The sequence below is a fragment of the Loxodonta africana genome, chromosome 1 (genome assembly GCF_030014295.1).
Source record: "Loxodonta africana isolate mLoxAfr1 chromosome 1, mLoxAfr1.hap2, whole genome shotgun sequence".
Lineage (NCBI taxonomy): Eukaryota > Metazoa > Chordata > Mammalia > Proboscidea > Elephantidae > Loxodonta > Loxodonta africana.
This window is the reverse complement of record NC_087342.1, coordinates 206,741,480-206,767,500: the sequence shown is the minus strand read 5'-3', so window position 1 is coordinate 206,767,500 and position 26,021 is coordinate 206,741,480. Positions and strand designations below refer to the sequence as shown.

The 26,021-nt window shown below is 39.3% G+C and overlaps 1 protein-coding gene across 1 annotated transcript in view; it reads right to left on the bottom strand.

The window, feature by feature from the left end:
- Nucleotides 1–26,021, bottom strand: part of ECT2L (epithelial cell transforming 2 like) — a 71,296-nt gene that overhangs the window by 29,184 nt on the left and 16,091 nt on the right. Inside the window, exons 3-8 of the mRNA XM_003403985.4 lie at nucleotides 17,004–17,166; nucleotides 15,351–15,603; nucleotides 14,381–14,549; nucleotides 7,171–7,309; nucleotides 5,237–5,405; nucleotides 2,289–2,417 (exon numbers count right to left, since the gene is read on the bottom strand). Of these exons, the coding sequence (XP_003404033.2) occupies nucleotides 2,289–2,417; nucleotides 5,237–5,405; nucleotides 7,171–7,309; nucleotides 14,381–14,549; nucleotides 15,351–15,603; nucleotides 17,004–17,166 (1,022 nt within the window). The remainder of the gene's footprint in view (nucleotides 1–2,288; nucleotides 2,418–5,236; nucleotides 5,406–7,170; nucleotides 7,310–14,380; nucleotides 14,550–15,350; nucleotides 15,604–17,003; nucleotides 17,167–26,021) is intronic.

The following is a 26,021-nucleotide window of genomic DNA, read 5'->3' as shown; positions in this document are numbered from 1 at the left end:
GGGATACAGATTCCAAGTGGAATGGAGGATCTTCCATATGAACAAGGGTGTTTTTTCCCATCATAACAGAAGGAAGACATAGAATGAAGGTGGTGGATTTGGTGGTGAAAGAAAAATTAGCGAGTTCCCATATGCTTCAGTTTTCTCAGGGAAGGGAAGTAAAAGGTGAGGTCAAAAGCTGAAAGAGAGGGTTATTGAAAGATTGAGTAAAGAAGAGAAGGTGTGAAATAGTCATCTGAAAGAGTGAGAAAGTGAATTTATAAAGGCAATGCAGTAGGATGGCTTGTCAGTATTGCAATTCCACTTGATATTTATGACATCTAAGTTAGGCTGATCAGGACAGTTGTATTCCTTTTCCGACAGCCTTTCTCTGCATCAGTGCAGGCAGCCATCATGTATGCTGATATCTGTGCTCTAACCAGCATTGGGATTTAGTCAGAGAAAGAGAGACAAGGATGTTAAGATTCTTAGCAAGAGAGTGATTATAATGATGGGCCATTAAATCCAAGTTTGACAAGGATGGAACCAGGGATGATAATAGAGTGAAAAATTGAGAGTATGTGAATTGATGGTCCTCAGGCAAAGAATTGCAAGAGAAGGAATATTTGAGTAAATTAACTAACTGGTTTGGAAGTGGTTCTCAGAGAGACAAAGCTTGATATCAAGGCTTCAGAGGGGATAAAGCTACTGGGGATAAACTCAAGCTCAGAGCAATGCCTGAGGATGGATTAAGAGATTTTGAATTGAGAAGCCAGAATCTTTGATGGTCCATGCAGGTGGATATTACATTTGATGAGAATTTCAGGAATGGCTTTACAGCCCAGAATGATGGTAAGAAATCTATTGTTTGGGTGCCATTATGCCTCCAAATCCACTGTTCTTTTCTGCTCTCTGCCCTTATTCTCTCTGCTTTCGATACTTCACGTTCTCATAACCTCTTTTTATTCTGCCCCACTTAAAAAACCTGCTTTGCTCTCAGTATAAAATACTAGTTTATTAGAGAAAATAGAAACACAACAGAAGAAATAAAATGTAAAAAAACATAACGGTCCAACTACTGTTAATACCTTGGTACGTATCTTCCCAAACTCTTTTCTACACATATTCCACCACCCTTGGCACCCCACACATACACAGATTTTAAACAATGGGACCACAACTCCCATACTCTTTGTAACCCACTCTTTTAAAACTAATTTTACAAATAGAAAATTTGAAAATACATCTAGAGATAGATACTGTTAATATTTTAGTATATATTTTCCTATGCATATTTTACATAGCTGACATTATATAATTTTAATAACTTCGTAAAATTTTACCAAAGTATTTTACCAAATACTTTGTATTTCATTTTCTTTTAAACTCCCTTTCATCCTTTTGTTTTGTTCTTTCCACTGGTTGAAGCCCACCAGGGGTATAAACTCTGTATTTATTGAATAGTCTGTGAAATATGAGGATTAGGAAGGAATAGAAAACAGTTCCCTAAGGAATAGGTAATAAGAAATAGTTTGAGAAAATTTAATTTCCTACTCCCTCGCCCGTCCTCTAAAGACATAGTCCATGAATGCAGAGCTTTAATTTAAGAGACGTCCAGAAAGTGAATTTGATTGAATGTTTCTGGAGTTTTCCTTCAAGGGATTGAAATCAGCTTTGCATTACAGGGGATGACTCTAGACGGGCAAGTACGTGAAGTTATATCAGTAACCTCAGTGATCTTAACCAAACTCATTTTACAAAGCACTTTACTTATTTTAATATTAAAATATTTATATTATTAATATTCTTAAATATTAATGCTATTTTGATAATTCACAAGTCCTGTAAGGCAAGGTAAAGTACGCTTATCCTAATTTTCAGATGAGAAAACAGAGGTCCACAAACTTGCCACAGCTAAAAAGTGGCATGGGTGAGATTCTAGTCCAGGACCTCAAACCAGGCTCACAGAGGCAGGGGCCATTTTCTCAGACTCACTACAGTTCCTGTCATGTCCAGTCACCTTCCTCTGTATTCAGGGGGCTGAGTCTACTGTGATTTCCAGAATAAATAGAAATAATACTGCTGGCTATTGCCATTAATGACTATATCTGCAAGGGCAGGTTACTCTGACCACTAACCCTGGTCCTCCTAGTCCCCCAGATCCCTGGGTCTGTGAGGTATAGACAGAGAAAGGAATGAAGAGTAAAATGTGACTGAGTCATTTGATCTGAGGGCATTTCACAAATTCACACAGTATAATCAGAAAGTGAGTAGGGTCACTATTTTTCTATAGTTTATTCAAAACTGACCTGAAGCTGCAAGAGGTACAAAGAGGTCCACATGACCCCCTTCTTCTTCGGTGGCCACATAGCTTCCTAATTTTTCCCAGAAGTCTCTCACTTCAGGTCGCAGTAAATTTTTAATACCAATTTTATAGCCTGAGGAAAAAAATCAAAATGTTATATTAGTGTGTAACAATATCATTAACAAAAAACTCTTGGCAGTTAGGGAAAACTTGACCACAAATTCGAGAAGCCAATATCTGCTTTTAAGTGTGGTACCAAGATGGGTAGGACACTTCTTCTTCAATGCTGCACATGGTAGGGCTACCAAGGTAGCACTGGACACCACAGTGACCATAATCTCCTTCACACTCCAGATTAGTTGGACACTTAGGTTTAGATAATTATATCTCTGAAGGAAAGGAGCTTGGTGATGCGCTAGTTAAGGGCTCAGCTGCTAACCAAAAAGTCAGCAGTTTGAACCCACCAGTCTCTCCACAGGAGAAGGATGTGGCAGTCTGCTTCCGTAAAGGTTACAGCCTTGGTGATCCTATCGGGCAGTTCTACTCTGTCCTATAGGGTCGCTATAGGGTCAGTATGAGTCAAAATTAACCCCACAGCAATGGGTTTCTCTCTGAAGGGAAGAATCACATGGTTCACGCCAGCCAAAATGGTGATGTCCTGGGGATTACTGGAAAGAAAGCTAAATAAAGGAAGATTTTACATTGCCTTCCAGACAATTTTCTTTCTCACTCCAGAAAGTTGTTTCCAATTGGCATTCTTCAGGAAATAAGATTTTTCAATAGCCATTTGGCACTTCTATTTCTGATCTAAATCCAAAAAAAAGGAAATAAATCTGAAGAGATTAGGCCATCCAAACATAATCGTTAGAGTAGCAAAGTCATCAGCATAAAAATGCCCACTAAAAGGCCTTGGATAGACTATTATGTTCCTAGCTCCCAGTCAGGAACTGGGGAAAGGGAACGTTTTCTCAGAATTACATTACAGATTCGTAAACACACACACAAACACACAGACCAGGAAAGTGGCGGGGGGGGGGCGGGGGGGAGGGCTCGGAAGAGAACAATTACCAAAGTTTAAACACATTAAAGAAAACCTGGATTTGGAGACATCTACAAAGTCCACAATCACAACATTTATTATTCAGAAATGTGAATGAAAGCAATGGTTTAGATATAATGTAGAAGAGATTTTATACCACTCGTAATAAATGTAGGACAAAATATTTTCACTAGTTTCTTTGTTAGTCAGCTGTAAATTCAGCAAGATTAAAGAGCTGGCATGCAATAATAACACCCAGTTTGACTTTTATAAACGGGTTGGGTTGTCCATCCTTCGGTTAACAATGTGCAGAGGTGTGAGTCTCACTGCAGGTTTAGGGTGGATCCTCAGTCAGGTCCTGGGGTTCTGCAACCAAGTTCCACAGTAGAAATGTTTCCCCACACTGTCAATCAAAAAATAAGTAGTTCGGGCATAGTAAGACTCCCAGCGATAGTAAACATCACTGAAATTTCTTCCCTCTCACTTCTTGGGAATTCTGTGTGATGGCTCAGCTAAGCACCATGTGTCTGCACCCATAGCTAAAGGAGTCCTGGAGACTGCATTCTTAGGCCACAGCAATGAAATGAAAACAAAGGCTGGTACAAGAATCCTGACATTTCCCTCCTTCCCATTCAGAGGTCTCCGTACGTAATGAAAGGACTACTTTGAGTTGCATGGGAAAAGATTTCATTTTCGTTGTTGTTTTTAAGGCAAAGGTTTCTAGAAAAACACCACAATTATATAGAAGGAAAATAATTTTCTGAGGTATTGCATTGTTACTATTGCTTTTGATAAAACAACAACAAGAAGAGGCCAAAGTGTGAAAATCTTCCCATCAGGAGAACAAAAAGGCTGAAATCAGAAGCCTCTGAGAGGCTCTCCAACTAGATACGAGGTGAACCTACTACCACGGTATAAACATGCAGTTGGTATCACTCCGCCATTTAGAGAAGAGTTAAATAAACGAACAAAAAACCCAAACCCATTGCCAGAGCCCATTCTAACTCATAACAAGCCCATGTGTGTTACAGAGCAGAACTGCTCCAGAGGGTTTTCTTGCCTATAATCTTTACAGAAGCAGATCGTCAGGCCTTTCTTTTGTTGTGTCGCTGGGTGGGTTTGACCTGCCAACCTTTAGGTTAGTAGTCCAATGCAAACCATCCGCACCACTCAGAGAGGAGTTACCATGTAATTAATTAGACATTTAAATCCCAAACAATATATATCTGTGCTTTACCTTTTGGGGATATACATAAAATTGAACATGGAATACAACTTGCTATAGGCACAAGGTAAACTAAACAAGGAAAGCCAATTGTAAAGTAAAACTAAACCGAAAGCAGTTTTTCTTAATCATGAAACTGTTCCAAGGGTGCTAAGTTCCAGCCAAAGAGACAACAAATTGGCAGATGACTCAGGGACTCACTCTGCCATTTTGTGAGTTCCTTGCAAGCTTGATCAACGATAATCTTATTCCCAATCTTCCCTCATCCCACAAGGATAGAAGATTTTGTGTTAATAAAATCAACAGCCATTCTATTTTAGGTATAACCAAGGAAGAAGACAAGTTATATTACGAGGAAGGATACAAAGTAAAGGTTAATTCTAGACATTCATCACCTTTAAAAAAAAAAAAATGGAGATCTTGAGAGAATGCCCCATAACAAGTTAATGATGTCAGCCAAGCCTTTTCTTTGTGATATAAGCCTAGTGCGAGTATCGCATACATCATCAGCGCACACCAATATATAGACCTTGGTGTTTGCAGCTGTTAAAATTGCTTCCCTTTCTTCATAAAGCCAACATCAACACTCCTTAGCAAATGGGAACTTAACTCTGAAGGTCATGGCTGTGGACAAGGACTACGTAAGTGCAAAGTTGCTTGATTGTTGTTTACCAATCCCCAGTGCTACCTTGCAGTAAGTTGATTTCTCTGCTATCTCCATCACTAAATATTCCCATGCTCTGTGCCTTCCGCCCATCCAGAGCTTTTTCTATGAGAGAAAGCAGGCCCTCCAACGTTATGCCACAGTGTTCATAGACCACGGAAATGACATCCACCTTAACGCTGTCCACAACCATCTAGAAAATGAAACCAAACTTGTAGGAACCAAAGTCCACCGTTTTAGCATATTTATTAATGAAAGAAATAGATATATAATAGGCTGTGATTTTTAAAGAATGCATTGCTATTTTCAAAAATTATGGAAGGAGGATAATAAGCTTCCTCCTTTGTTGGCTTGTTTTTAAATTCTTTCATTTTTTTCTAATTACAAAAGGAGAAAAGCAAAAACAGTTATTAGCTCCATCACTCAAAGATAAATAATATTTCCACTCTAGGTTATTTTCTCCCAGTCTTTTTTTCTTTGCATGCACGCATGCAGAAAGACACATAGGCATATAAAAATAATAAAATTGAGATCATTCAATTTTGCAATGGGCTTCCTAAGTAAATTTTAAAGTTCTCCTTTTTTGAATTGTGGGTTTTTGAATTATCCAATATTGATTGATAAATGTTTCCCGTTTAAATAAATATTAACACTACTGTTGTTTGAATCAAAAAACCAAATAAACTTTCATTGTGGCAAAGTTAATTCACAGCAACAGACAGGCTGGAAAGTCATTGAAGTTGCTGATTTCTTTCAAGTTCTTACATCACTTCCTGGAGGTCAGACTTTAACTGCGTGGAAAATTACTACATGCGTGGTATTGCCCTACTTTTACCTACACTCCCATCACTTTCATAATCAAATAAGTAATTATGACACAGCCTTCTTATATAAGGAGGATTTATTGAATGTCAGTTCGTTCAACCATTCTCTGGCACCAATTATCCTCTGTGCCCAGCATGATGCATTTTTACACATTAGGGGTCCTATCTGTGGCCCACTTGGAGATCAAAGCTCTGATCTTGCTTTCATGTGAACCCGCTGAGCTAGCTGGCTGTAACTGATCAGAGTCAATTCCTAAGTGCCCAAAAGGAGAAATGATTTAATCTCTTAAGAGCAATCATTTTGTTAGAAATTGGAATTATATTTGAAAATTTTCTAAGTAGCCCAATGAATATAGAATGTTTTATATATATATATATAAATATATAAAATGTTGGGTTTCAGTACAGCTATGTGTACATATATATACACATGTACTCAATCATATATAAAAATACATATTTCCTATGTCTTCTTTTTCCTTCCTTTATTTTTCTTATTATTCATAGTGAAATTATATACAATTTCATTATAGAAAAAACATATTTTAATTTAATGGCACCTTTTTTTTCATTATATAGATCACAAAATAACATTTCTGACTTTTTTTTCTTTCCAGAGATTTTGGTTACATAATATTAAATTATTTGGGGTTCTTACAAATGATTCTTAATCATCTTATTCTTTTTGGACTGTTGTTGCTGTTGGATGCCATCAAGTCAATTCCGACTCATAGCAACTCCATGTGACAGAGTGGCTGTAACCTTTACGGAAGCAGACTGCCAGGTCTTTCTCCACAGAACCGCTGGGGGGGGGGTTGAACTACCAACCATTCTGTTAGCACCATCAGGGTTCCTTCTTTTTGAATTAAGAACATCAAATTCAATTCAATAAGAATTTATTGAACACCTATTAAATGCAAGGCAGTTTTGGTCTTTAATTCTTTTGTATAATAATTCTGATTTATGGCTACCTTTTTGCTTCCAATTTTTTAAATTGATTTGGGTATATACATTCTACTTTTCCTTGAGGTGATGAATCATATTTATATACATGGAGGCTAACAGATTGTCACACACCCGTTAGACTAGATGAAGAACACTGACTCAGAAAAGCACTGGCCTTGTACTTTGTACCTCATAAGCAGGAATCCGAGATGAAATTAATATGCAGTGTAGCTGGAAAGCATTTGAAGAGCAGTCATAATTTTTAAAAACTCCACGCCAATTTTTCTTTGATAATGAAGGGTAGGAATGGCTTCCAGAAACGTTGCTTCTATTGGGGAGAAAGGAGAACAAAAAAGTTTTCATTTTCTCCTAATTTTGAATTCAGTACTAAAATATTCTCTGGCAATCAGTTATACTGTACATGTTCTCAGTGCCTCAGTCTCTCAGCACAGCAGCAAATGGTGGTCCTGGGCAGGGCGGAGCCATCCCGCCCTCTTAGCCTCACCTCTTCTGTATAAACCCATTGCTGTCCAGTCAATTTCAACTCATGGCGACCCTATAGGACACAGTAGAACTGCCCCATAGGGTTCTTTCTCTGTATGGGAGATGCTAAAAAGATACCTTGGAAGTTCCTTAGCTTGGGGGGGAGGTATTTAAAATGTATGTAGTGACACACTTAGGGGTTCAAAAATGACATTTAAAAAAGACCATTCAATGAGGAAAAAGAGCCTCTTCAATAAATGGTGCTGGGAAAATTGGATTTCCACATGTAGGAAAACAAAACAGGATCCATACCTCACACCATACACAAAAACAAATTCATAATGGATTAAGGACCTAAATGTGCAAACTAAAACCATAAAATTCTTAGAAGAAAATGCAAGGGCAATGCTGTCAGGCCTAGCTTTTAACAGTGGATTATCTAATAACAAAGTACAACTATCAAAAGACAAATAAATGGGAGCTCATAAAAATTAAAAACTTACTTTCATCAAAAGACTTTACAAAAAAAGTGAAAAGACAAGCTACCAAATGGGAGACTATCTTCCAAAACCATATATCCAATAAAAGTCTGATAACCAAAATACATAAAACTTTGACAACTTAATAATAAAAAGGCAAATAACCCAATCATAAAATGGACAAAAGAATAGGCATTCGAGTGACCACCAAACACATGAAAAGGTACTCAATATCATTAGCCATCAGAGAGGTGCAAATCAAAACTGCGATGAGATATCATTTCACTCCCTGGTGGTGCAGTGGTTAAGCATTCAACTTCTAACCAAAAGGTTGGCAGTTCAAATTCATCAATCACTCCTTGGAAACCCTACAGGGCAGTTCTACTCTGTCCTATAGGGTCACTGAGGGTTGGAGTCAACTTGATGGCAATGGGTTTTAGGATGACTAAAACAACAACAACAAAAAAAACAGAAAACAAATTTGGTAAGAATGTGGGGAAATTGGAACCCTTATCCATTGCTGGTGGGGATGTAAAATGGTACAGCCACTGTGGAAAACAGTGTGGCAGTTCCTCAAAAAACTAAAACTAGAACTACCATATGACCCAGCAATTGTACTCCTAGGTGGAATTGACTTGAAAGGAGAGACTCCAGCCATGACTTGTACACCGGTGTTCATTGCAGCAATAGCCAAAAGGTGGAAACAACCTAAATGCCCATCAACAGATGAATGGATAAACAAAATGTGCTACATACATACAATGGAATAATACTCAGCCAGTAGGAAAAATGAAGTCTTGATACATGCTACAATATGGATGAGATTGAAGACATCATACTGAGTGAAATAAGTCAATCACAAAAGGAGAGATATTTTTTCACCTCACTTATATAAAAAGACAAGAACATGCAAATGTATAGAGACCAAAGTTATTAGTGGTTACCAGGGGCAGGAGGGAAGGAAAAAGGGGAGTTAGCAGTGATGACAAAATTGTATTGATTAAGGATAGAATTAAACGGCTGACTATTGTACTTGGCTGTCAATAAGATGTACACCTGTAAAAAGTTGAACTGGTAAAAACTGTGTGATATATTTGCAACAATAACCAAAAAAAGAGTAGCTGCTGAGGCTGCTTATATACAACCAAATACCTCATGGAATTTGGTTCCTTGGTTTGGAGATTTAGGGTTATGGCTTTACGGAACATCCCAGTTAATTGGCCTAATAATGTGTTTAGCACTTTTGTTCTGTCTCCTAGTTCACTGAATAGTGCCTGGGGTCTCAAAAGCTTGCAAGCAGGCATCTGTGGCACAACAATTGGTATCTATTCACTTGGAGCAACTGAGGAAGAAGGAGAGTCAGGAATAGGAGGAGAAAGTGGAATATGTGTCTACTTGCCTCCATAAACAACTGCCTCCTTTGCCATGAGGCCAGAGAACTGGATGGTGCCTGGCTATTATTACTTAACATTTTGATCAAAGATTCCATTAAAAAATCCTAATCAAAAGTGAGAAAACACAGAACAGAATTTCAAATTCTCATGGACTCCAGACTTCTTGAGCCATGGAAGGTGGATGAACCCCTGAAACTATTGCTCTGAGATAATCTTTAAACTTTATACCAAAAATATCCCCTGAAGTCTTCTTAAAGCCAAACAATAGTTTAGCTTAACAAGTAAAAAGAGTCTGCCTTGACCATTATACTCTTAAGAACTATCTGTATGGATCAAATTGACAACAACTCAAAAGATTAGATAGGAACCTTAGGGGCCAGTGAGTTTATGGTAAATGAAGGAGTACCATGGATTGAATTGTGTCCCCCCAAAATATGTGTCAACTTGGCTAGTCCATGATTCTCAGTATTGTGTGATTGTCCACCATTTTGTCATCTGATGTGATTTTCCAATGCGTTGTAAATTCTACCTCTATGATGTTAATAAGGTGGGATTACAGGCAGTTATGCTAATGAGGCAAGACTCAATCTATAAGACTAGGTTGTGTCTTGAGCCAATCTCTTTTGAGATATAAAAGAGAGAAGCAGTAGAGAGACGTGGGGATCTTATGCTTCCAAGAAAGCAGTGCCAAGACAAGACCACATCCTTTGGATCCAAGGTCCCTATGCTGAGAAGCTCCTAGTCCAGGGGAAAACTGATAAGGACTTTCCTCCAGAGCCCACAAAGACAGAAAGACTTCCCCTGGAGGTGATGCCCCGAATTTGGACTTCTAGCCTACTAGACTGTGAAACATTAAACTTCTGGTTGTTGAAGTCATCCACTTGTGGTATTTCTGTTACAGCAGCACTAGATAACTAGGACAGAATTTGGTACCAGGAGTGGGGTGATCTGACAGACACCTAAAATGTAGAAGGGGTTTTGAAACTGTGAATGGATAGATGACTCAAAAGGAAATGAGGAGAGCTGTTACACTGTAAACAGCCCAGACAATGAGAAGCAGCAAGAGAGAACTGGCAGTGGCAGAACCTGGAGACCAGCATGAGTGCCTAGCTCCACTGATAAGTGGCTGGAGGCACCCCACTCTGCCAGAAAGCAGGCTCTCAACTCTCTTGCTCCATGGGTCAGCTCCAGTGCTGTCTCATGCTGGTCTCCTGGTTCTGCCATTGCCCAGCACTGATTCCTGGCCTGCCCTGCCAGCTTTAGTATGTGCCACAAACAACCCATCCCAGCCCCTCCCCATCAGCTGGACCTGCCCTGCTGCACCATAGCTGATTGACTGGCCCTGCCCATTGGACAAGAAGGTGAAAAGTATCATGACTACAGGCAAGTAAACAACAAAGAATGCACAGCCCGCCTGCTCAGACCAAAACCCAAACCAAACCCAGTGCTGTCGAGTTGATTCTGACTCATAGTGACCCTATAGGACAGAGTAGAACTGCCCCCACAGAGTTTCCAAGGAGCACCTGGTGGATTCAAACTGCCGACCCCTGGGTTAGCAGGCGTAGCACTTAACCACCACACCAACAGGGTTTCCCCTGCTCAGACATAACCAAATAAAACAAAAAGCGATAAACGAAGAAAATAACTACCGAATGTCTGGAAGACAGCAGACAATATAAAAACATATGTTAAAAAAAAAAGGGATGGTTCCAGTAGGCGTCCAAAATAAAATACAAGATCAGATGACTTTCCAGTAGAAAAGGCACTAGAACTACCTGATCCCAACAAAACCCACTGTAGGGAATTCAAATCTCTAATATTCAGAGCAATCCAAGAGTTGAAGCAAAAAGCAGACAAAAATGAGGAAAAAATAGAAATATTAATGGAAAAGGCAGACAAATTCAGGAAAGTACAGACAAAAAAAATGGAGCAATTCAGGAAAGTAATACAGGAACAAAATGCCAAAATAAATTCACAACTAGAAGTCGTACAAAAACAACAATTAGAAATCCAAAAGATAAACAACAAGATTTCAGAAATGGACAGTGTCATAGAAGGGCTGAGGAGCAGGTTTGAAACAATGGAAGACAGAATCAGCAAAATTGAAGACAAAGTTTTGGGTACAACCCTGTTTGAGGAAAAATAAAAATAAAAAAAAAGGAAAAATGAAGAAACCCTGAGAATTATGTCTGATACAATCAAAAGCAAAAATTTGCAAGTGATGGGAGTTCTGGAACAGGGAGAGAAAACAGAAAACACAGAGAGGATCATTGAAGAATTGCTGACAGAAAACTTACCTATTATCATGAATGATGAAAAGGTGACCCTCGAAGAAGCTCAAAGAACCCCATATAGGATAGACCCCAAAAGAAAAACACCAAGTCATTATCATAATCACACTCGCTAAAACCAAAGACAAAGAAAAAACCCTGCAAGCAGCTCAAGAAAAACAAAAAGTCACATACAGAGGAGAAACAATAAGACAAAACTCTGATTATTCAGCAGAAACTATGCAGGCAAGAAGGCAATGGGATGACATATATAAAACCTTGAAAGAAAAAAATTGCCAACCAAGAATAATATATCCTACAAAACTTTCTTTCAAATATGATGGTGAAATTAGGACGTTTCCAGATAAACAGAAATTAAAGGAATACGTAAAAACCAAACCAAACTTACAAGAATTATTAAAGGGAGTCCTTTGGTCTGAGAACAAACAACATCAGACCACAGACTGAACCTAGAATGCAAGATTGTACCAGCCAGATACCAACGTAGGAAATGAACTCTCAAGGACTATCCAAAACCAAAGCGATAGCAACAGGGAACCAGAGAGGTTCATCTGTAAATAACAACAACATCAGAACAAAAAAAAGAGGGAATAAACGTTGTAGGTATAGAACTTTCTAATGGAGAGGAAGGCAAGGCAATACCAAGTAATAATAGACTGATTCAAATCTAGGAAGATAAGGGTAAATTTCAAGGTAACCACAAAGAAAGTTAACAAACCTACTCATCAAAATAAAGGAAAAAAACACAGACTCAATAAAAACAAAATCTACAAAAACAAGAAATCCACAAATGAAAGGAACTCGGCACAGTATTATGTAACGCTAAAGAACAACGGTGGAATCTGTGAAGCACCTCATAACATGGATGCATGTGGAGGACATTATGCTGAGTGAAATTAGTCAATTACAAAAGGACAAGTACTGTATGAGACCACTACTATAAAAACCCATGAAAAGGTTTACATACAAAAAGAAACAATCTGTTGGGTATGAGGGAGGGGAGGGGTGGGGATGGAAAAACACTAAATAGACAATAGATAAGCAGTGACTTTAGTGAAGGGTAAGACAGTGCACAATACTGGGGAAGCTAACACAGCCTGTACAAGGCAGGGCCATGGGAACTCCATAGGCACCTCCAAACTCCCTAAGAGACCGAATTGCTGGACTGAGTGCTGTGGGGACCATCTTCTCAGGGAACATCTAGCTCAATAGGCATAACAGAGTTCATGAAGGAAATGGTCTACATTCTACTTTGGTGAGTAGCATTTGGGGTCTTAAAAGCCTGTGAGTGACCATCTAGGATACTTCACTGGTCTCACCCCTTTGGGAGCAAGGAAGAATGACAAAAATTAAAGATACAAGGGAAAGATTAGGCCAAAGGACTAATGAAACACACCTACCATGGCCTCCACCAGACTGAATCCAGTATAACTAGATGGTGCCTGGCTACCACCACTGACTGCTCTGACAGGTATCACAATAGAGGGTCCCAGACAGAGCTGGAGAAAAAAGTAGAACAAAATTCTAATCAAAAAGAAAGACCAGACTTGTTGGCCTAACAGAGATTGAAGAAACCCTGAGAGTATGGCCCCTGGACACCCTTTCAGCTCAGTAATGAGGCCAGTGCTGAGGTTCACCCTTCAGCCAAAGATTGAACAGGCCCATGGAACAAAACAAGACTAAAGGGGCGCACTAGCCCTGGGGCGGGGACTGGAAGGCAGGAGGGAACAGGAAAGCCGGTAATAGGGAACCCAGGGTTGAGAAGGGAGAGTGTTGACATGTCGTGGGGTTGCTAACAAATGTCACACAACAATGTGTGTAATAACTTTGATGAGAAACTAGTTTGTTCTGTAAACCTTCATCTAAAGTTCAATTAAAAAAAAAAAAAGTACAATAAAACAAAATTATATATTTAAAAAAAAGAAAGCACCAGGACAAGAGCACATCTTTTGAACTGGGGTCCTTGCCCTGAGAAGCTCCTAGTCCAGGGGAAGATTGATGACAAGGACCTTCCCCCAGAGTCAACAGAGACAGCCTTCCTCTGGAGCTGGCACCCTGAATTTGGGCTTCTAGCCTCTTAAAATGTAAAAGAATAAATTTCTCTGTGTTAAAGCCATCCACTTGTGGTATTTCTGTTACAGCAGTACTATATAAATAAAACAGGGAGGAACAACTTAAAAAAGTAGGGTAAGAATGGTTGTACAACTTGAAGAATGTAATCAATGACACTAAACTGTACATGTAGAAATTGTTGAATTGGTGTATTTTTTCTGTATATATTCTCAACAACAACAATAAATTGAATAGTTTAGAAAAAAAGAAGCAGCTGAAAGAGTTTAAATTCCCTAAATCAGCTGGGCCTCAGGGCATTCTGTGTAATGTCTCTATTCTCTCTACAGCCACCCTGCCTCCTCATCACCATCTGGATACTCTTATTCTGTAAAAAAATATTTGTGGAAAAATATTATTTTTCTCAATAACTTTATAGAGAAAATGTGCTAAATCCACAAGGCAGCCTCTCTGCAGGATTAAGAATATTTGAAATATAAGTTTTGAATGTTATCTATTTCCCTCTTGAGAAAGCATGATAAAGACCACTGTTTATGAAGATTAAAGAATCATTCCTATTGGTATTTCATAGGATATGAGTCATAATTCTACAAGATCCCTGCATGTTAGCTGAATTATTGAAGAATGAATTCTTGGTATCGTGGGGTGGTTTTGAGCCTTCAGCAGCTGGAGGTTTGCTTACCGCTTGGGCAAAGCTTCCAAGGATGCCAAAACAAGCTGTTTCTCCAAAGCTTCGTGTAATCCCACTCGATCTCTCACAGTCTGGGAGAGACGTGGTTGGCATTTGGATTTTAACAATCTAGAGCAGCATGTTCCACTCACCCAAGGGGGTCGAGCTTTGAATAACTCCTCTGAAAAACAAACAGCAGTAGGCTCAGCTGTTTACTTCATGCGTCTCCCAGCCAAGTCTACATAGACAAAGGCATCAAAAATAAAGCTGTACCAGGAAAGTACTCCAAATGACAATAATTCTAGCCATTTTCAGTGTCTCTTTAGATTTCTTATCCTCTCAGCACTGTGGATGAAAGCTACCAGTCATTTCAGGTCAAGAAACAAAGCTCAAAGAACAAGCAACTCTTTTCTTGCAGAGACCAATTAATCAATTTAAAGGCTTCACATCCATTTCTATCCTTTTCTTGGCCGTAAGTAATTTCCTATTTGTTCCAAACTCACGAGAGGGTGAGTCAGTGAAAAAAAGGATGGGAGAACTCCAATTGGCTTTGATGCTTACCAGAAAGTTTAGCTGAGTGTGTCTTGCCCCCACTCCCTTTCTACTTCCATTTTGATTTTCATTTCTTCTCCTTTTTTACCAACCCCACTTCTTCTGTGCTGAATCTATTAATTTGCCTTTGCCTATATTCTTACTTTTCTCTCCTCCTTGGTTTTGGTCTTATGAACTTGAGAGGAAACTGGGACAATGGCAGCTCTGATATTCAGACTTACATATTTCCTCTGAAATCTTTTTGGTTTCACTCTCAACATGACATGTACAGTGAAGGAAAAACAGAGCTTGTCCTGAACATACTTTAAACAGTGCCACCCACATGGTATTCCAGAAAGACAGCACTGTCCTCCTCTGCGGGAGTTTGTGTGTAAATCCATTTGTTTCTACAGTACTTGGATAAGACACAAAGTTTTTAAACACGACTCACTTTTGCGTAGTCCAATTTTCTCCCAAATTAGTTTTCTTAGACACTTTTCTCTTTGTCTCTCCTGTAGCTCCTCATCTCCTACTTTGGGTTCATTCAGGGTTCCATAGACAGCAGTGGATTCCCTAGGCGTTAGCCAGTCTAAGTTGGACACACAAGCAATGTAATGGTGCTTCCAAGCACCATACTCATTATCTGTGGGAGTATAGGGTAGAAACCACCCAAACTTAATGCATTTGGGCCTCCATAAGCAATCCTTCAGAAAAAGAACCAAGAGAAAAATGAGTTGTAGAATTTTTTTTAAGATAGTTTTCTAGTAATAACGTTTTCAGGTACAAGGACAATTTTTTTTATTATATTGATATATCTGTTGCATGTGACTTGTCATCTAAAATTGACCCTGTGAAATAAGAAGTACACAGCTCTACAGGAAAAATATCCTTGAGGAATGTATATATGTGTATGTGTATATACATATAATATAACCCACTGATGTCAAGCCAATTCCAACTCATAGTGACCCTAAAGGACAGAGTAGAACCACCCCACAGGGTTTTCAAGGCTGTAATCTTTACAGAGGAAACCCTGGTGGCGTAGTGGTTAAGTGCCATGGCTGCTAACCAAAGGGTTGGCAGTATGAATCCACCAGGTGCTCCTTGGAAACTCTATGGGACAGTTCTACTCTGTCCTGTAGGGTTGCTATGAGTCAGAATCGACTCGACGATACTGGGTTTGGTTTTTTGGTTTGTTAATCTTTACAGAAGAAAACTGCCACACCTTTCTCCCATGGAGCAGCTGGTGGGTTGGAACTGCAAGCCTTTCAGAGTTTCGGATAGCAGCTGAGCACTTAACCACTGTGCCACCAGGGCTGCATATATATATATAAAATCTTTCTACTTTTTCCATCCACCTTCAACATTTATACAATGCTCTCATAGCATTTGATTATTTTCATTCTAGAGTCTGAGAATTCTGCTTCTAGCAATGGTGTAGTAGGTTTTTTTTTCTGGCTGACTCTCCTACTGAGAACAACTTTGCCTGAATGATAAGACATTGCTGATATGCAATCATTTTTGACATATAAAAACAGCAAATTTCATGATTCAATGTAATCAAATATTTAGCTTTTTGAAGGCATTAGAGAGCTACCAAGGCAAAAACGACTTGTGTAACCAATATTCCAGAGAGAAGGGAAAATGGGAGAGGTGAGCCTGATTATTTGGCAGCACTTTTTCCTTCAAGGCATTTCCAGTTCCCAAGTAAAGCTTCTTAGGCTGAGAAGCAGAGCAGAAAGTTGTAGCTGAAAGACTAGTGTATATCTCCTTATTTACAAAGTAAATTACTGTATCTACCATATCGCCATTTTTCTGTTAAGAGTAAGTTAGTTATGGTTTAGGTACCCTCAGTAATCGTCTTCAGGGAAGAGAACCCACTGCCGTCAAGTCCACTCCGGCTCATAGCAACGTTATATAACAGAGTAGAACTGCCCCATAGAGTTTCCAAGGAGCGTCTGGTGGATTCAAACTGCCAACCGTTTGGTGAGCAGCCATAGCACTTAACTACTACGCCACCAGGGAACAGAGCTACCCCAACTGTCTCATTACAGATTACAGCTGTATTTTGTGCTCTACGACTAGGTAATGACAAAGAGGAAACCTGTTCAGTTAAAAACTTCCAGGACCAGCTGACTTGTGCAGCTGCACACAAATCTTTCGGATTCAGAAAGGAAAAAATATAGAGAGAAATGAAGCGCGGTAACACTGTAGAGAAATCCACTTTGGCCACTTGCATCCTTTGTGAAAAACAGTCTTGGACAAACCTAAAAAGAAACAGAAATTTAGTTCAGAACATTAATATCTAAAACTGACTAAAAATCCAATATAAATACTGACCATTGTTCTTTCTCTAATGTTCTACCTGTAAAAAAATAATTAAATCCTACATAAGGCTCTATTTTTTAAATACTGTATCCACTTTCAGTCATCCATTCTAATGAGGAAGATGAACAGCACAAATACCTGACACCAAAATTCACCTATTTGATTAAGTCGTGGCCCTGTTTTTTCTTTCTCTCTTCCTCTCTTTCTCTCCCTCTTTCCTCCTCTCTCTCTCCCTCTCTCTCTTTCTTTTGCCTTACCTCCTAATTCAATAAAACAGCAAATCCTCTCAGCTCAACCTCTAAAATATATCCCCAAATTCAACTACTTCTCTCAGTCTCGTATGCTATTACTCTGGCCCAAGGCACCTACATCTCTCTCCTGCATTATTACAGCAGCTTACTTGGTCTCCCAGCTTCCATTTTAGTTTTCCTACAGTCCATAGCTGGATGGCACAAATGGTTTGCATGCGGCTGTTACCTGAAAGGTAAGCAGTTCAAAGCCACTCAGCAGCACCATGGAAGAAAGGCCTGGTATCTAGTTCCATAAAGATTACAGCCAAGAAAACCCTATGGAGCAATTCTACTCTGTAACACACGAGGTCACCATGAGTCAGAATCTACCTGACAGCACAAGACAACAACAGCATCTTCCACACCACCCAAAAAAGCAAATGCATTGCCAAGGAGTCGATTTCGATTCATAGTGACTCTTTAGGACAGAGTAGAACTGCCCCATAGGGTTTCCAAGGAGATGCTGGTGGATTCGAACTGCTGACCTTTTGGTTAGCAGCCAATTTCTTAACTACTGTACCACCAGAGCTCCATATCAGATTTTATTGGCACCCCACTTGAGAAGAAACATAATCTGGTTTCATCTAAGAAAATTTGCAAAATTACCTTAAATGAACCTCAAGTACCAGGGGCTGGACTAAAATGAGACAGATCCAGGTGGCCCCCTTATACAGGCTTGGTAGAGAGCTAAGAGCCCTGGTGGTGCAACAGTTAAGCACTCGGCTGCTAAATGAAAAGTGGGCAGTTCGACCCTACCCAGTGGCTCCATAGGAGAAAGACATCCGTCTGCTCACATAAAGACTACAGCCTAGAAAACCCCTTAAGTCAAAATCAACTGGACGGTACCTGCCAACAAAAACAGCAGCAGCAGCTGTCTCGACAGATCTGAGCTGGTTCAAGGGAAGAACCCCTGCAGAATTCTGAGACATCCCTTTCCAATAAGGCAGCTTCCTTTTCTAGAAGCCCTGATGGTTCAGTGGTTAGGGGTTCAGTTGCTAGCCAAAAGGTCAGCAGTTCGAATTCACCAGCCACTCCTTAGAAACTCTATGGGAAGTTCTACTCTGCCCTATAAGGTCATTATGAGTCAGAATCAACTCAATGGCAAGGAGTTTTATTACTCCATAGTCCTATAAATTGAAACATGCATATGACGCAATTGAAAATACCATGGCTTGGGTCAGGAGCATCTTAGTCTTCAAGGTGACATCTTTGCTCTTCAACACTTTAAAGAGATCCTTTGCAGCAGATTTACCCAATGCAATGCGTCTTTTGATTTCTTGACTGCTGCTTCCATGGCTGTTGATTGTGGATCCAAGTAAAATGAAATTCTTAACAACTTCAATCTTTTCTCTGTTTATCATGATGTTGCTCATTGGTCCAGTTGTGAGGATTTTTGTTTTCTTTATGCTGAGGTGCAATCCATACTGAAGGCTGTGGTCTTTGATCTTCATTAGTAAGTGCTTCAAATCCTCTTCATTTCAGCAAGCAAGGTTGTGTCATCTGCATAACGCAGGTTGTTAACTAGTCTTCCTCCAATCCTGATGCACCGTTCTTCTTCATATAGTCCAGCTTCTTGGATTATTTGCTCAGCATACAGATCGAATAGGTACGGTGAAAGAATACAACCCTGACGCACACCTTTCCTGACTTTAAACCAGTCAGTATCCCCTTGTTCTGTCCAAAAAACTGCCTCTTGATCTATGTAAAGGCTCCTCATGTGCACAATTAAGTGTTCTGGAATTCCCATTCTTCCCACTGTTATCCATAATTCGTTATGATCTGCACTGTAGAACGCATTTGCATAGTCAATAAAACACAGGTAAACATCTTCCTGGTGCTCTCTGCTTTCAGCCAGGATCCATCTGACACCAGCAATGATATCCCCAGTTTCATGTCCTCTTCTGAAACCGACCTGAATTTCTGGCAGTTCCCTGTCGATACACTGCTGCAGCCGTTTTTGAATGAACTTCAGCAAAATTTTGCTTGCGTGTGATATTAATGATATTGTTCTATAATTTCCACACTCGGTTGCATCATCTTTCTTGGGAATAGGCATAAATATGGCTCTCTTCCAGTTGGTTGGCCAGGAAGCTGTCTTCCATATTTCTTGGCACAGATGAGTGAGCACCTCCAGCACTGCATCTGTTTATTGAAACACCTCATCGCATCATATGCATGTGAAAGCTGGACAGTGAATAAGGAGGACCGAAGAAGAATTGATGCCTTTGAATTGTGGTATTGGCGAAGAATATTGAATACACCATAGATTGCCAAAAGAATGAACAAATCTGTCTTGGAAGAAGTACAACCAGAATGCTCCTTAGAGGCAAGGAGGGCGAGACTGCGTCTTACATACTTTGGACATGTTGTCAGGAGGGATCAGTCCCTGGAGAAAGATATCATGCCTGGCAGAGTACAGGGTCGGTGGAAAAGAGGAGGGCCCTCAATGAGGTGGATTGACACAGTGGCTGCAACAATGAGCTCAAGCATAACAATGATTATAAGGATGGCGCAGGGCCGGGCAGTGTTTCGTTCTGTTGTGCATAGGGTCGCTATGAGTTGGAACCGACTCGACGGCACCTACCAACAACAACAGTCCTATAAATGCTCCCTGCCCACCCCTCAACACACAAACATAAATATATCCAGCATTATGAGAGCAGGATTCTTCTCTGTTCACACTTACTCGTTGGCTGGAGTGCACGCAGTCCATCTATGCCTGGCCTAAGCTGGGATGACGACAGCTGAGAGAGCACATGCTCTGCTCCTTCTCTGTTTGGAAGATTTTCCCCCAATAAACCCTATTTTATATCTTAGTTCTGCCACTCCTCTGTCAGTTTGTCATACTGTGGTAGCTTGCATGCTGCTGTGATGCTGGAAGCTATGCCACTGGTATTTCAAACACCAGCAGGGTTACCCATGGAAGACAGGTTTCAGTAGAGTTTCCAGAATAAGACAGGGTAGGAAGAAGGAGCTGGTGATCTACTTCTAAATAAAAATTTGCCAGTGATAACCTTATGAATAGCAACAGGTGGAATACTCAGGAGTCAAATCAGCTATATCTGTGGAAAGACGATGGAGAAATTCAATATCATCAGTCAGAACAGGGCCAGGAGTTGAATCCAGATGGATGCAACGCTGGAAGCACTCACTTATCTATGCCAAGAAATTTGGAAGACAACTACCCGGCCAACCAACTGGAAAAGATCCATATTTCTTCCCATTCCAAAGAAAGGTGATCCAACAGACTGTCGAAATTATTGAACGATATCATTAATATCACACGCAATTGTACTTTTTCAAAACCAGATTTGTTTATTCCTCTGGGAGCCCATAGCATATTCAATATTCAACACCATAATTCAAAGGCATCAATTCTTCTTTGGTTTTTCTTATTTATTATTCAGCTTCCACATGCATATGAGGCAACTGAAAATACCATGGTGTCTTAGATATCTAGTGCTGCTGTGACAGAAATACTGTAAGTGGATGGCTTTAACAAACAGAAGTTTATTCTCTCACAGCCTTGGAAGCTAAAAGTCTGAATTCAGGATGCCAGCACTAAGGGAGTCTTTCTCTGTAGGCACTGGGCAAAGGTCCTCGTCATCAATCTTCCCCTGGTCTAGGAAATTCTCAGCACAGGGACCCCAGGACTAAAGGACACACTCCATTCCCAGCACTTCTTTCCTGATGGTATGAGGTTCTCCTCCTCTCTGCTCTCTTCTTTTTTATATCTCAAAAGAGATTGACTCAAGATACAACTTAGGTGTGTAGATTGTGTCTGCCTCATTAACATAACTGCCTCTAATCCTGCCTTATTAACACCATAGAGGTTGGGATTTATAACACATAGGACAATCACATCAGATCACAAAATGCTGGACAACCACACAATAATGGGGATCAAGGCCTAGACGCACATTTTTGGGCAACATAATTCAATCCATAAGACATGACTTGAGTCAGGTGCACCTTAGTCATCAAAGTGACATCTTTCTTAGCTTTTTAATACTTTAAAGAGATCTTTTGCCGCAGATCTGCCCAATGCAATGCATCTTTTGATTTCTTGACTGCTGCTTCCATGGGTGTTGATTATGCATCCAAGAAATGAAATCCCTGACAACCTCAATCTTTTCTCCATTTATCATGATGTTGCTTATTGGTCCAGTTGTGAGGATTTTTGTTTTCTTTATGTTGAAGTGTAATCCATACTGAATGCTGTGTAGTCTTTGATCTTCATTAGTAAGTGCTTCAAGTCCTCTTCACTTTCAGCAAGCAAGTTTGTGCATCTGCATATTGCAGGTTGTTAATATATCTTCCTTCAATCCTGATGCCACATTCTTCATATAGTACAGCTTCTCAGATTATTTGCTGAGTATACAGATTGAATAAGTATGGTGAAAGGTTACAGCCTTTCCGATTTTAAACCATGCAGTATTTCCTTGTTCTGTTTGAACGACTGCCTCTTGGTTAATGCACAGGTTCTTCATGAGCACAATTAAGTGATCTGAAATTCCCATTCTTTGCAATGCTATCCATAATTTGTTATGATCCACACAGTCAAATGCCTTTGCATAGTCAATAAAACACAGGCAAACATCTTTCTGCTAGTGTCTGCTTTCAGCCAAGATCCATATGACATCAGTAATGATATCCCTCATTCCACATCCTCTTCTGAATCTGTCTTGAATTTCTGGTAGTTTCCTGTTGACACAATAATGCAACTGCTTTTGAATGATCTTCAGCAAAATTTTGCTTGAATGTGATATAAATGATATTGCTTGATAATTTCCACATCCTTTTGGATCATCTTTCTTTGGAACAGGCACAGTACTGATCTCCTCCAATTCGTTGACCACGTAGCTGTCTTTCAAATTTCTTACCATAGACAAGTGAGCACTTCCAGCATTGCATTCCTTTGTTGAAACACCTCAACTGGAGCCTTGTTTTTGTTGATGTCTTCAATGAAGCTTGGACTTCTTCCTTCAATACCATCAGTTCTTGAGAATATGTTAACTTCTGAAATGGTTGAATGTCAACCATTTCTTTTTGGTACACTGACTCTGTATATTCCTTCCATCTTCTTTTGTGCTTCCTGCATCATTCAATATTTTGCCCACAGGATTCTACAACATTGAAACTCAAGGCTTGAATTTCTTCTGCAGTTCTTTCAGCTTGAGAAATGTTGGGCATGTTTTTCCCTTTTGGTTTTCTAACTTCAGGTCTTTGCACATTTTATTAAAAATACTTTGTCTTCTCCAGCCACCCTTTGAAACCTTCTGTTCAGCTCTTTTACTTCATCATTTCTTCCATTTGCTTTTTTCTATCTCCAAGGCCATATTTTCCAACTCAACTACTGATCCTTCTTCTTCGTTTCCAACTTCGTATTTCAGACAAAATAGAATTGCTTAAAATGAGCCTGTTGGCATGCCAATCCAGGGAAAGTGTGTGTGCAAGTGTGTATGTATTGGTTAAGTAGGAAGGCAAAGAATGAAATCGTGCATGTACTGCCATTATATAGTAACCACAGACAGAAGTGTCCTTTGGGGATTTTCTCAGCCTTGATGGTAAAACGGTATGTAATAATAATAATCACCCTGTCCTTATATAGAGATTAACATTCAAACTGAATGAGACTGTGACCACACCAGTCATGGTTAATTTCCAGCTTAACTCCTCATTGCCCGAAGTAGGCTTCAGAATCATTTCACTAGCCCTTGAGATACCATTTACTATCATTTGACTATAGAATTATAAAAACCCAGACCAAACCCATTGCCATCCAGTCGATTCTGACTCATAGCAACCCTATAGGACAGAACAGAATTGCCCCATAGGGTTTCCAAGGAGTAGCGGTGGATTCAAACTGCCGACCTTTTGGTTAGCACCTAAGCTCTTAACTACTGCACCACCAGGGCTCCAGGAATTATAAAACAGAATAATAAAATAGGATACAAACTAGAAATATTTTCAGCCTCCTTTTCAAAGAAGGGCTCCAGAAACTGGGCTGAACAATTAGCCCAGAGAAAGCAGTATTTTCAGAAAATTTTTTCCCCACCTCTTACTTGCCCTATAGCTTCTCCTGTTCTACCCTCACAGAGCAAAAGAATTGAATGTGGTTTCCTTTTTAAAGTACACCTCAATTATACATTATTTTATATTAGTTCCTAATCTGCACTGTGACAAGGACACATTCAAGTATAATGAATCTTAAGCAAGAAGGAAGAAAAATGTTTCAGTCACATTTAAAAAAATCAGTACTTGGGCAGAAGAAGAACTAGAGCAGTTTGCAGTAATGACATCACGGCTCGTTGTATTTTGGTTACTGTCACAGAATAAGTAATCCATGAAGAGAAATAACAATATGTAAGGAGACAATGAACAAAAAGTGCTTTGCTCATTTATTGTGACAAGGATAGTTTCATTTAAATAATTCATGGCAATGTTTTTGCAGTGTGCCGTTGAATGTACAATGTGTACTTTGCAAAACTAACAAAGGTTTAGTAATACAGTATTTGAATCTATTTCTCTGCTCTTAAATTTCTGATAAGAAGTAGAAAGATGCTGCCAAAACTGTAATGAAAATGATGGAGACAACAGCTTGGAAAAGTGTCCTGTACAGGGATGAGCGGGCTTAGCCAAGGTCCTGTTTTCCTGTCTAGGTAGAACTTCTTGTCTGGTGGTGTTGTAGAAACACTTTGTGTTGGTGAGCATCTGCAGTCCTGTTCATGGCCCAGTTTCAGTCCCTTGTGCATGTTTTATTGGGGCTTCAAGGAGATGGCCAGGGGCAAGTGGAGCATACCCAACTGCAACCATAGGGATTGGTGCAAACCTTGAGTTGCACGGACAACGAGGCAAGTTGACAGTGGTCAAATATCACCAGTCATACCTCTGTGCCTTCAGATCTAACAATTCATCTTCAAGGGGTTTATTCTAAAATGCTAATTAAAGATATGTCTAAATTTTTCATCTCAATGTTGTTTATGATACCAAAACTAGGAAACAAGCCAAATATCTGAGAATGGATTGATTAGATAAATTACGGCATATTTATAAAAAGAAATAAATCTTCCAAGAAATAAGTAGACTGAACTGAGTAGAAATCCATGTGCTAATTTTAAATACCTCGAAGTACTGGGGAATTATAACAAAAATGTCTTAAAGCATAATTTATTTAAAAAGAAGGGTAATAAAAAAAGAAATCATCAGGTCACAGAAATGAAGGAGAAATACAGAGCAGTGAATGGGGCTGAAAATGAGATATTCACAAGAGTGTTACACCTCATCTCAATGACTGGGACTTTCTTACCGAGAAGAATTATGACCCCACAGGGAAGAAGCAAGGAAGCTTGATTCTGCTGGGCTATAAGAAGAAAGGCAGACCTTGGAGAAATTAGAAAAACAAGCCTTTAAGACACACAGCCACAAGATCCACATTAAAGATCTCTGAATATTAGAGACCCTGAGCTATGACATAAAACATAAAAGCGTGTGAAAAAATAAGATTTCCATAGGGTCCCCAGGAGAGGGAGATGCAAACATGACACCACTCTGTCTAGTCCCACAGCCCAAGACAGCTATCCTCCCCATGGAAAACAACTACCAAAATAAAACACCATGAGGGAAGGTCAGCAAATGAAACATACTGCAGATTTGTCACTTCAAGAACTGGAGAGAATAAAACAATCCAAAAGAGACTTTTAAAAAAGCATGTTTAAACGTTCAAAGAGAAATCAAGGCAATAACAGGAGCGAATTAAAAAAAGGAATTTGGAAAAGAATAGACATTTTAGATGTTAAAAAAAAAAAAAAGAATCTTTGAAATTTAAAGAAAAGTAAATAGGTAGGTTGGATAATAGACTAGAAGAATAAGAAGAGAATATTGGTGAATCTTAACGAAGATCTAGACCGTGGAATACTATATAGTCATTAAAAATAGTGATGAAATTTAAAGACTTCTAACTTGGGATCATGCACACTTGTCCATAAGTGAGCTTTATGGAGCATATGAACGTCTTAAAATGTGTGATTAGATTTCTAAAAGGAGTCCTGAAAAGTCATCCAGTCAAAATCCTATGGATCACAACGGTCCAATCCTGTTGTGCATGGGGTTGCCATGGTCAGGCGGACGACTTGATGGCAACTAACAACAATGCAAGTCTCACTCACTGTTTTTCATAAATTTTTCTTAACCATTCTTGCCCTTTTCTTTTTTTTTTTCCGTATTATCTTTAGAATCAGTTTGTCAAGGTCCATAAGAGAATCCTATTCAGGAATTTATACTGGGATTGAATTGAATTTGAGATTAATTTGTAGGCAATCAGCATCTTTAAACATGGGACGTCTCTCCATATATATATGTTTTTTCAGTATCCCTTAATAGAAATTTGTACTTGTCTTTTTGGTTTTATGCAACACATATATCTAGTTTAGACAACACACATAAGGAAACAGAGCTGAAGAAGGGAAAGAGAGCCCTGGTAACATTGGCTTAAAACTACATAA